This window comes from Heterodontus francisci, chromosome 20, assembly GCF_036365525.1.
Source record: "Heterodontus francisci isolate sHetFra1 chromosome 20, sHetFra1.hap1, whole genome shotgun sequence".
NCBI lineage: Eukaryota > Metazoa > Chordata > Chondrichthyes > Heterodontiformes > Heterodontidae > Heterodontus > Heterodontus francisci.
In genome coordinates, this window is record NC_090390.1 from 17,729,601 (window position 1) to 17,742,011 (window position 12,411).

The window sequence follows — 12,411 nt, forward strand, 5'->3', positions numbered from 1 at the left end:
AAGCTCGATGGAAAGGTAAGCTGCAGGGAGAACATATAGAGGCTGAAAAGAAATATAGGCAGGCTAATTGAGTGGGCAACAAGATGACAAATGGAGTATAATGTAGGGAAATGTGAAGTTGTTCACCTTGGTCGTAAAAATAGAAAAGCAGAATATTTTTTAAAAGGTGTGAAACTGGTAAGTGCTGATGTTCAGAGAGACATGGGGGTACTCGTACAAGGAATGCACAAAGTTAACATGCAGGTGCAGCAGGTTATTAGGAAGACAAATGGCATGTTGGCCTTTATTGCAAGGGGATTGGAGTAAAAGAATAAAGAAGTCTTACTAAAACTGTACAGGGCTTTGGTGAGACAGCACCTGGAAATCTGTGTGCAGTTTTGGTCTCCACATTTAAGAAAGGATGTACTTGCATTGGAGGAGGTGCAGCGAAGATTTATTAAATTGGTCCCTGGGATGAGGGGGTTGTCCTAAGATGAGAGGCTGAGTAAATTGGGCCTATATTCTTTGGCGTTTAGAAGACTGCGAAGCGATCTAATTGAGACATACAAGATTCTGAAAGGGCTTGATAGGGTTGAAGCTGAGAGATTGTTTCCACTGGTCGGGGAATCTAGAACACAGGGACACAGCCTCAGGATAAGGGGCCAATCATTCAGGACTGAGATGAGGAGAAATTACTTCACTCAAAGGGTTGTGAATCTTTGGAATTCTCTACCCCAGGGAGTTGTGAATGCTCCATCGTTGAATACATTTAAGGCTGGGATAGATAGATTTTTGGGCTCGCAGGTAATCGAGGGATATGGCGAGCGGACAGGAAAGTGGAATTGAAGCCCAAGATCAACCATGATCATAATGAATGGCACAGCAGGCTCAATGGGCCATATGGTCTACTTCTGCTCCTATTTCTTGTGTTCTTGTGATTGAACAAGCTATTGGGTTGCTGAAGATGCAATTCTGGTGCCTGGACAAATCTAGTACTGCCCTTCATATACATCAACAAGGGTCTCCAGATGGTTGCGGTCTGCCTTGCACAACACTGTGTTGTAAAGAGGAATGGAGCTGCAGGAAGAGGAAGGTGCAGACCGATCAACATCTTCCAAGGAGGAGCTAGGTGTGGCCAGGGCACCTTCAGCTGCTTACCTGGCTGCCAGAGAAGCTCACGAGGGCTTCATACAGACACGCTTCAGCTAAGCTGAGTTTTTAAAAAACCTATGACAGTGCAGCATAAACCCTATGCCCCACACCCCTCAATTCATTTCTGCAGTCAAAAATCCAACTGTTTCATTCACATGCTGTCCTTGTCTTCCAAACTGGTCATACCATTCATCTGAAGGCGACTGTCCATTTGGACTTCATGATACAATAAAGTAGAATGGCAGGAGAATGAGGAGCTAAATAAAGTGTTTGATTCATTGAAATACATAATTCTATAAACATTGTTATACGCACCCAAGTGCACACATTCTTGTGAAATAATAAGTCTTTCTCATCTGCTTCCTATTACTCCTACATGGTGCAAACCCTGTGGCTTCAGCAGAGCTTGAGGCAGGCAGTGCATTGCATTCTATGACAGATGAGATGCCAGTGCAGAAATCTTCTCGGTTTTGGAGCCCATGAGGGTCCCACCAAAGACAGTCCCATCTGCACCTGTGCGGGGCTGGACTCGGTCATCAGGGCAGGAAGCAGCATGTGGGGCTCTGTCTGTGGCTGGAGGGGCCGCAAGGGATGAGAAGTGGGAGCGCCCTGATAAGAGTCCCCACTTCCATGTGTCCTTTCTCCATCATCCCTCTCAGGGCCTACCTGCACTTCTCTGATAGCCAAGAACTGGAAAGCACTTGGCTGCATTTCAGTGAGGTATTGAATCACCAAGGCAAGGCTTTCCTCCATCTTGTGCAAAGTGGCAGACAGAGTTTGCAGGCCATTGGTCTGGGCCACTGGACTTGGTTGCCTGCTGTGCTGAGTCTCCATGCAGGTGGCAACTTTTTCCATGGAGGTGGACATCAATGCATATGCCTGAGACATCATGGCACTCATGCTAGAGATGGACTCCTCCATTCTCTCTCCAAGCGTGTGCACAGCCTCTGGAACTGCTGGCAGAAGCATACACATTTCCTGTTGCTGCTCCAAAAATTCCTTTTTCTTGGATGACTCTCGAGGCTCAGCATCTACATCCAGCTGGACATTCCTTAGAGTGTCTTGCACACTCTAACGAGAACCCTCCAATGCTGTCCCTGTGTCCAGCATCTGCTCTTGCTCACATTTGATATGCGTCTCATCATGTAACAAACTAGCTATCTCTACTGCAGTACCCACCATGGTGTGTGTATCTGCACTGATGGAGGGTGCGCATGAGTCATGTGACAGTGCATCCTCAGAATGCACGCCATCCTCTGAGGACTCCTCAGCCTCCTCCCATAGCTGCTCCTCTGTCACCCTTGAAGGGCCTGTGGGAGATGAAAGATATGAATTATTGCTGACATGGGGAAAGGGTCGACATTATGCATATCATGACATTTCAGTTAGTGGTGACATGAATTCAACGTGAGAGACTGTTATGTGCCAAGTGGAAGTGTGATATCTGATGCCACCACCAGGTATGTGGGAGACCCCCACCTATCCATTGCCTAGACCCATGGACTCTGCCACCTGCTGATGTCTAGAGTCTGTTCCTCCACAGTGGTTAATTTGGCTACACTGCAGGTTCTTGGCCTCTCGATGGAGTTGTCCTTCAATGAGAGAAAGCAGAGAGTTATGTGAGAAATGGAATGTGCAAAGAGGATTGAACATTTGTGGAGGGTGACTGTGAGGGATCAGTGTGAGATGGCACAACTATGAGGATGAGTGTCATTGTTGGCTGTTCAGATGCGGATGTGAGGAGGTGCCTGGAGAGAGAGGAATGCGTGGAGCTGCAACATGTGTTCCGAGGAGTGCTGTGCAGGAAAATTCTGGGGTGTGGAGATTGGCACCTGAAAATGTTATGCCACTCATCTTTCTCTTATAAGGTCATTAAACCTCTTGCAGCACTGTATCCAGCTGCAAGGAAAAACGCTGCTGCCTAATATGTGGTACTTCATCAAATACCTTTTGAAAGTCCACATACACATCAATTGCACTGCTCTCATCCACTCTGTTAGCGCATCAAAAAACTCAATCAAGTTAGTCAAACACAATTTTCCCTTCATAAATCCATGCTGGCTCTCCTTTATTAGTTCATGCTTGTCCAATTGGCTGCTAATTTTCTGCCAGATTACTGGGGGGGAATTTTAACCTTAAAGAGTGGGCAAGGTCAGGTTGGATTAGGCTGAGTGGAACGTTAAAGTGTTATAAATCTGAATCCCAACCCCAACCGGCCTCCGGTTTTAACGGAGATGGGACAGGACGGAGGGGCAGGCAGCCAACCTGCTCCCAGAAGGTGAGCTGGCAATTTAAATATTATATTGTGGCTGTGTGCCTCATTTTTATCCATCATTTCCAATTGAACTCTGGGCAGCTGAGTTTTCTGAGGCTTGGGAAACCCAACAGCTACAGGAAGGCAAGGATTGTTGGATTCAGGAGGTAAGTGCCTCGCAATCGGGGATACCCTGACCCATCTGACTTACCCCGTGATCTCCACCGTACCCGAAGCCTCCAATCTCCCCCACCCTCATGGCTTCCAAACTCTCCCCCCCCCCACCCCCACCAGAAGCCTCCGATTTCCCCTCATGGCATCTAATTCTTCCACCCGCCCCTACCTGATGCCTCTGATCCATCCAGCCTCCGATCTCCATAATAGCTCTTTTAGTGTTTCTTAACTCCAACCAAATAGATTCTGTCATTGACCCTTCAAGGACATTCTTTCGGGCACTGTAATATTTTCCTTAATCAAAACCACTACCCACACCCCCTCCCCCCCACTCCTTTTTATCCTTCCCTATCTTTCCAGAATAGCTCATACCCAGAAATATTAAGCATTCAATCCTCCTCTTTTTGGGTTGGTCTCAGTTGTCACCACTACAATATATTCCCACATGGCTATTTATAATGCAGCTCACCAACCTTGTTAACTCACACTTTGAACATTTATAGACATGTACTTCAAATCTTTTGTATTTTATAAGATTTTACTTAATTCTTTATTATTTCTAACTCTAAGAGCTGATTGTTTAGGCTCTGATGAGGGCAGGCACAGAGGTGGGCTGGCATGCAATTTCACGCTGCTGGCCGCCATGCTGGTTGGGGGAGCCAGCAGGGCTACCCGCTTACAAGTAGCAGGTAGCCAACTGAACCACTCAAAGGGTTATTAAGTCTTATTGTTGGAGGCTGACTGGAAATTTGCTTATTTTCTTTCTTTTCCAGCCATTTTGAAGGGTTTGCTTCTCTTTCAGTTTCCAGTTCTGACAACAATTCTTACTCACAACAATCTGTCTTTTCTCCTTACAGATCTGCTGTGCATTTTCTGCTTTTTCTCCATCTTCATGAATTCTAATTCTGTTCCCAGATAGATAATTATCCAGCTCCTTTTTGAAGAGATTAATAAGCACTGTATTCTTTTCTGTTCCACATGTGAGCTACTCTATGAAACCCAACCATCTCATCTCACAATCAAATCTGAAATCTTGCTTCTACTTGTTCAGTTTAAATGGTGTCCTTGAGTTCCCCAAGGGACAGCGTAAAAGAGAAAAATGATAGAGCACAAGTGGGAGAACAGAAGAACTGTGCAAAGTGGTGGTTAAATAGCTTGGCTTCGAAAATCTGGTTAAAATTGTAGAAAAAGGAAGTGAGGTGAAGGGGCTCGAGACCTGAGTCACAGGGAGGAGGTATAATGGAGAAGAGGTTGGGTGATGCACAGGTGCCCAGAGTTAGAGGAATGAAGGGCTCAGGATGAGAAATAAGTGTTCAGAAGGTCACGGAGGTAGGGTAGCACAGGGCAATGGAACGATTCATAAATAAAGATGAAGATTTTGAAATCAATGCTTTGGAGGGATAGAGAGCTAGTGTAGATCAACAGAGGTTGAGATAGGGATAATAGTTAACTACAATATTGTGTTGTTTCATTTATCTGTTAGTGACAGAATCACTATACTGGAGAATTCTGTTGTTAGTGTTAGGATTTCATGCTTTATTTAGAACCAATGTAAAGAAAAGGTTGTTTTTGAAAAAAAAAACAGCTTAAGAACCAGCCATCTAAAGCTAGAAGGTACAAAGAAATTAAACAGCAAGACAGCATGCAACATTTGATTAATGGCTGTTGAAGGGGCTCAGGCAAGCAACACTGCAATTGCAGGATCCAAAGATTTCATCTCTAAAAGACAGCTTCACTATGAACAGAAGCTTTACAGAGCTGGCTCATTGATTCAGTTTAGAGATACAGCACTGAAACAGGCCCTTCGGCCCACCGAGTCTGTGCCGACCATCAACCACCCACTTATACTAATCCTACACTAATCCCATATTCCTACCACATCCCCACGTGTCCCTATATTTCTCTACCACCTACCTATACTAGGGGCAATTTTTAACGGCCAATTTACCTACCAACCTGCAAGTCTTTTGGCAGGAAACCGGAGCACCCGGAGGAAACCCACGCAGACACAGGGAGAACTTGCAAACTCCACACAGGCAGTACCCAGAATTGAACCCGGGTCGCTGGAGCTGTGAGGCTGTGGTGCTAACCACTGCGCCACTGTGCCGCCCATGCAGTTGGCTGTAATATGCCCTGGAACCACATCTAGTAATGTAAAACAGAAAATAATGATGAGAAATGGCTCTGGAATAAAGAAGAAATAGTAAAACGTGGCTTTCGACTTAACCTGTTGTTGACCAAGACTGTTGCGTGTTGATTCTATCAGATGTTTAAAATCCTGCAGATATAAAAAAAGTTTAATAAATGTCTGATTCTAAACTTTTTTAAAATAAGAAGCCAGCCCATGGATCACGGGGAACCTTCACTGGGAATCTGTAGATAAGAAAGAATAATGGATAGACAGCTAGAAGGGATAGATGGATTGGATTGATGAGTGGATAAATGGATGGAGTGGATAGATAAGATGGTTAAATAGATGTACTGAATGCATGCATGCATGGATAGAAGGTTGGAAAGCTGAATGGATAGATTGGATCGATGGACTGATAGATTAAATAGATTTGGTGGGTGAATTAGACAGATAGATGAATGGATTGGTTGCATGGATTAGATGGATGTATTACATGGAAGAATGGATTATATGGATGGACTGGATGGATGATGGAATTGGATGCACAAGTGAGTGGTTGGATAGATTTGATGGAGGGCTTGTATGGAAGGATGGATTAGTTGGATGGAGTGGATGGATGGATAGGTGAATGGATGGATCAATGGGTAAATGGATAAGATGGAATGATGGATGGATAGCTTGAACAGATGGGCCAAAGGATGGATGGTGTCTTAGGTAGATGGATTGATCGATGGATTTGAAGAATGGCTTGGATGAATCGATTGTACAGATGCCTTGAACAGATGGATGAATGGCTTGGATGGATTTATTGGATAGATGGATGAATGGATAGTTATCATTCCATAAAATTATGGAAAGCATCCTATCATTCTGCTATTTTCCAGATTAATAACCAAAATATAGAGTCTGGATGTATAGTGCACTGATTTAGCGGATCCTACCAGGCTAAGCTTGAGCAATGTGATGGAAGCAACAGATGGATATATTCAGACTACATAATTTTTTTGAAAAACGTTCAGAGACAACTTTTGAATAGAAACATCAAATTCAATCCATCTGAGCTATAGACTCCAACTTCACACACAAGATTAGGAGAGGCTTTCCATGGGATCAGCAACATATTAATGCCTAATTACTTCATACAAAAAGCAGGTGGTTGTATTTTGCAATCTCTGTGCACACTACTGCTTGGTGAGTACAATGCATTAATGATGCTTCATTTCATATGGTGCAGATTAGATCTGTATGCAATGCATAGATGTTAAATATTTTAATAAACTTATGAACAGCTAATTAATTCAATAGTTTGCTGATGACTTGTTAAATGTTATTTGCAGCAACTGTGTATTTTCAAATGGAATTGATTCAAATGGTATTGATCAGCAAAGAGAATTGAAAAAGTGATGTTGTACCTGTGGCACTGCAATATCCTCTACCTCATCAATATTAAAGACTGAAGGAGAATTTGGTCCAAGAAATCTGCAGGCCATTTTATCCTCATAAATTATTCTCTATCAAAGGGAAGCAGGTGATTAGACAATAGCTTTATAGCAATAAGCAGATTGCAGAATACTTCAACAGAATGAAAGAAGTATCACTTCCAGAACATATTATGGGTATTAGTATAATCTTTTTTATTTATTCATGGGATGTGAGTGTCGCTGGCAAGGCCAGCATTTATTATCCATCCCTAATTGCCCTTGAGAAGGTGGTGGTGAGTCACCTTCTTGAACTCATGCAGTCCATGTGCTGTAGGTACACCCATAGTGCTGTTAGGTAGGAATTTCTAAATTTTGATCCACTGGATCATCTTATGATGATCCTCTAAAGTGACAACTACAAACAGAACAAAGTCAAATTAACAAATAAAAACAGAACGTGCTGGAAATACTCAGCACATCTGTGAAGAGAGAAACAGAGTTAAGGCCAGAATTTTATGTAAGATTTGAGGCCCCGCCCACTTGCCAAAAAGTCTGAGGTGAGCCCGCCTCCGCCAGGCCTGGAAGCCAAGCAGAGATTTTACATGGCACAGGCCCTTAAATGGCCTCGGGCGGGACTTCTGCCCCTCTGCTGGCCAATCTGCGAGCTGGCAGCTCTTCAGTCTCAGCAGCACCACTGAGAGTGGTGGCAGCTGGACAGCCAGGGGGACACCGGCTCCGGAATGAAGGTAAGTGTGTGGGCCACGCCAGGGGCAATCGGCCGGGCCCTGTCAAGGAAAGGAGGATCAGTTGGCAGAGGGGTGGGGGGGGGCATTTAGTGCAGTGGGGGTGGCTTGTGTTGTGGGGGAGCCATCCAACGGGCACAGGGTGCCTGATCAGTAGGGCCCCCCACCCAGCCCGCAAGGAGGCCGCCAGGTTTAACTGGGTGCCTGCCTGGGGGTCCTGAGCCGCCTGCCCACTGCTGGTAATATACCAGCAGCAGCAGGAGGCCCTTATGTGGTAATTAATTGGCCACTTAAGGGCCTTAATTGGCCTTGGGCAGGCGGCCGCTTCTTGCCGCCGCTCGTAAAATTGCAGCAGGGGCAGGAAGGCAACGGTATCGACACCCTTTGCCTCCCACTCAATTTTACACTCCCCCTGCCTCCAGCTGCTCCTACGGGGGCGTAAAATTCTGACTAAAGTTTCAGGTTGATGACCTTTCATCGGAACAGTTCTGATGAAAGGTCATTGATTGAAATGTTAACTCTGTTTCTCTCTCTGCAGATTCTGCCAGACTTGCTGAGTATTTCCAGCACTCTCTGTTTTTATTTCAAATTTCCAGCATCCACAGTAATATGCTTTTATCAAACTTAACAAAATCCTCTGCAGTAGCTATTATCTCCTGGGAGAAGGCCTGCAGTAACCAGCTATTGCATGACTTAGTAGATCTTTTGGGGTGAATTCAGTGATGCTGAATTTCTCGACTCACAGACTCATTTGATGGGACTGCAGGATGCAGAATGAGCTGCACAATGCTAAAGGGCTCATACAGCCATTGAGCAAGATTCTGATCCAGGAATGCAGTATCCCTGAATTGATCCTAATACTTCTTTTAAAATCTAAAGACACACCATCACGTTCATATTTTATGATATAAGCATGGAGGCAAAGGAAATGCATTTGTAAATATTCCCGGGGTAACTTTGAATGCTTTCGCACGTTAAGGGAGTTAAAACATTATTCTGTTCATACAAAAGAACATTTCACAAAATACTGATGAAGCTGGAATTTTAAATATATTTTCAGTTTCAATGCAGCAAAAAAAATCATTGATGTCCCCCGTGCAGAAAACTCTTACCTGCTGCCCAGTTTGGAAAGCATCGTCTTTGAAGTGTAATTTTCTGTCTAAGTCATGTATTACAGCATCCTTGCTATCCTGTATTTCATCATTGGTGGATGGTCGAGGGGATTTGAGCACTTTCTTCAAGATACCTTGTGGAGGGCTGCATTATTAAATAAAAAGTGGCACTGTATAACACTTGTACACATTTAATAATGAATAATTTGTAGCACACCTAGATATAATATATTCCAAGATAAATTATTAAGTTGGCACCAGTTGACAACAGGATGGTGTAGTTGGTTAGCATGTTGCCTCTGGACCAATTGTTAGAAACTGATGAAAATGAGTTTGGGTAATCTTAAGTGGTTTCCACTTCACAAAATTGCCCACAATCAGCAAAGATTAGCAATCTTACTCAGAATGCCCACAGATGGTTGGTACTGGATGCAGAAAAATCAATACTAGTCCACTAGGTGCTGCTTTTGTTTGGTTGAGACATAGGGCAGATTTTATCCTGCCCTTGGAGACGGGAACAGAGGGTGGGGGGGCACACAAAATCACAAGGGTGGCATACCTAGCGTTGCCCTGGCCCTGTACTATTTTGTCAGGGGCGGGGAAGGCCGAGGATGCTCCAGGCCAATTAATGGCCACTTAAGAGCCTCTTCCCACCTTCGCTCTGATTTTATGGAAGACGGAGAGGCCCACAGCTGCGTGGAGATACTTCCAGATGATACTGGCAGCCTCCAATTTCCCCCAGGGGAATGGGGGGGTGTCCCTCATTTGAGGGCAATCCATGGCCCCCGGAAGGGCCCCCCCCACTGTGGCGATGGCTGCCCTCTCGACAAGACCCCACCCAACCCTGTCGCCGGGGCCTGCCTGAGTGGCCCTGGCGACCCTGACCTCACTTACCTGTGTCCTGGGTCTTGTCCATCTTCAGTACTGCAGGCCTCCACTCCCTATGGTGCTGCCAGTACTGCAGAACTGCTGGCCCTCCATTTAAGCAGCAGCTTTGCAGGCGGGAGCGCATCCCTCAAAGGGACGGTGTCTCCGACGGTGGGCCTTTAATTATCTGCCCGCTGTGAAATCACAACGGGGGTCTGATGGAGGGTCGAGGTGGGGTCTTCCTCCTGCCTTCCAGCCTGTTGCCAGGACCCCCATTGCCGGGATAAAATCCTAGCCATAGCAACTTAATTCTGCATCTATCCTGGCAGCATTAGAAGCTAACACTGGGAGACAAAATTGCAACATTGTTCCACTCCCCAACACTCACCTCATTGAGCATCCTGACACTGGCTTATCAATTACCATTAAGCAAAGTTTTTGTCTGTTCTAAAAGATGTGGTTTGTTTCACTAAACTATTGATGCATAAATATGTATCAAAATAAAATCACAGTTAAACATGTTAATGAAGGATATATCTTTTATTAGATAGTGGATATACCACATCAAAGTAATAGTAAAAGGATATCTATAATCTTATTTGGTAATTATCATACATGGGTGTATTCAGACAATAAAGTCTAGTACTTAAGCATAATGAAATTATGAGGTCTTTGGTATAATTAATACACTAGAAATCCTGGTAATTTGAGAGTCAAATCTGGGATAGCAGGAGAGGAGGGGCAGGAATTCAGGGTGGAGCCCATTTCCACTGTGTTTTTGCCAATTCAAGCTGTCCACAAAGACAAATTCTGATTGGTGTACCACTCTGTTCTGACATTGTGACATTCCCCCGCAACTGGCAGAATGCTGGGCTCCCCATAAATGTCCATAAATGCCCTCATTCTGCGTCTTGCACAGCCACCGACATTGTCTGCATGAAGCAGGCATATAGGTGGTACAAAGCCACAAATGGGGCCCAACATTCTGCTTCCAAACTGTAACTGACACTGAAAGGCACAACAGCAAAGGACGGCATTTTGATAAATTTCTGGCATTTCAACTACTTTGATCAGACGAGTTGGCATTTGCCTGACAAGGTGCCACTCCAAAATCCTGCTGGGACCCTACCAGAACTGTCAATGATGCAAGTGTCCAACCCTTAATTTCAAGTTATCCAAATCCCTGGAATTGGGGTAGTGTCAAGACGGGGATGCATTGGCAGGCTGAAGTCTCACCACGCACATCGCCAGAACAGGAGTTTCTAGGCTGACAACTCCTTGTTAAAATTCTTGCTTTAACAATTAAGGTGTCTTTTTTTTATTTGTTCATGTGATGTGAGCATCACTCACAAGACGTATGAACTAGGAGCAGGAGTAGGCTATTTGGCCACTCGAGCCTGCTCCACCTTTCAATCAGACCATAACTGATCTGTTTGTGGATGCAACTCCACTTTCCTGCCTACCCCCGAAACCCTTTGACTCCCTTGAATCTGTCTGCCTCTGCCTTAAAAACATTCAATGACCCTGCCTCCACGGATCTCCGGGGAAGAGAATTCCACAGACTCACGACCTTCTGAGAGAAAAAAATTCTCCTCATCTCTGTCTTAAACAGGAGACCTCTCATTTTTAAACTGTGCCCCCTAGTTTTAGTCTTCCCACAAGGGGAAACATTCTTTCAACATCCACCTATTAAGTCCCCTCAGGATCTTATATGTTTCAATAAGATCACCTCTCATTCTTCTGAACTCCAATGAATACAGACCCAACCTGTCCAACCTTTCCTCATAAGATAGCCCTCTCATCCCAGGAATCAGTCGAGTGAACCTTCTCTGAACTGCTTCCAATGCAATTATATCCTTTCTTAAGTAAGGAGACCAAAATTGTACACAATACTCTCGATGTGGTCTCACCAATGCCCGATACAACTGTAGCAAAACATCTCTACTTTTATATTTCATTCCTCTTGCAAATTAACAACAACATTGCATTTGCCTTCTTAATCACTTGCTGTACCTGCATACCAACTTTTTGTGTTTCCTGTACTAGGACACCCAGATCCCTCTACATCTCAGAGTTCTGCAATTTCTCTCCATTGAAATAATATGTTGCTTCTCTATTTTTTCAGCCAAAGTGGACAAGTTCACACTTTCCCACATTATATTCCATCTGCCAAACCTTTGCCCACTCACTTAACCTATCTATATCCCTTCGCAGATTCCTTATGTCTTCTTCACAACTTACCCTCCTACCTATCTTTGTGTCATCAGCAAATTTATCAACCATACATTCTGTCCCTTCATCCAAGTCATTGATACAGATTGTAAACAGTTGAGGCCCCAGCACTGATCTCTGTGGCACTCCACTCGTTACAGCTAGCCAACCTGAAAATTACCCATTTATTTCTACTCGCTGTTTCCTGTTAGCTAACTAATCCACTATCCATGCTAATATGTTACCCCCTATACCATGGGCTCTTATTTTGTTTAGTAACCTTTGATGTGGCACCTTGTCAGATGACTTCTGGAAATCCAATTACTCCACATCCACAGGTTCCCCTTTATCCAAGTTGCTTGTTACT

The 12,411-nt window shown here is 44.4% G+C and overlaps 1 protein-coding gene across 4 annotated transcripts in view; it reads right to left on the minus strand.

Annotated features, from left to right (window-relative positions):
• mypn (myopalladin) overlaps nucleotides 1–12,411 on the minus strand; it is a 414,790-nt gene that overhangs the window by 63,574 nt on the left and 338,805 nt on the right. For 3 of the 4 annotated variants that reach the window (XM_068052411.1, XM_068052412.1, XM_068052413.1), the window contains 3 exons: nucleotides 8,967–9,111; nucleotides 7,103–7,201; nucleotides 5,787–5,837 (listed from right to left, as the gene is read on the minus strand). In XM_068052411.1, coding sequence (XP_067908512.1) covers nucleotides 5,787–5,837; nucleotides 7,103–7,201; nucleotides 8,967–9,111 — 295 coding nt within the window. The remainder of the gene's footprint in view (nucleotides 1–5,786; nucleotides 5,838–7,102; nucleotides 7,202–8,966; nucleotides 9,112–12,411) is intronic. The other variant, XM_068052409.1, reaches the window with a different exon arrangement.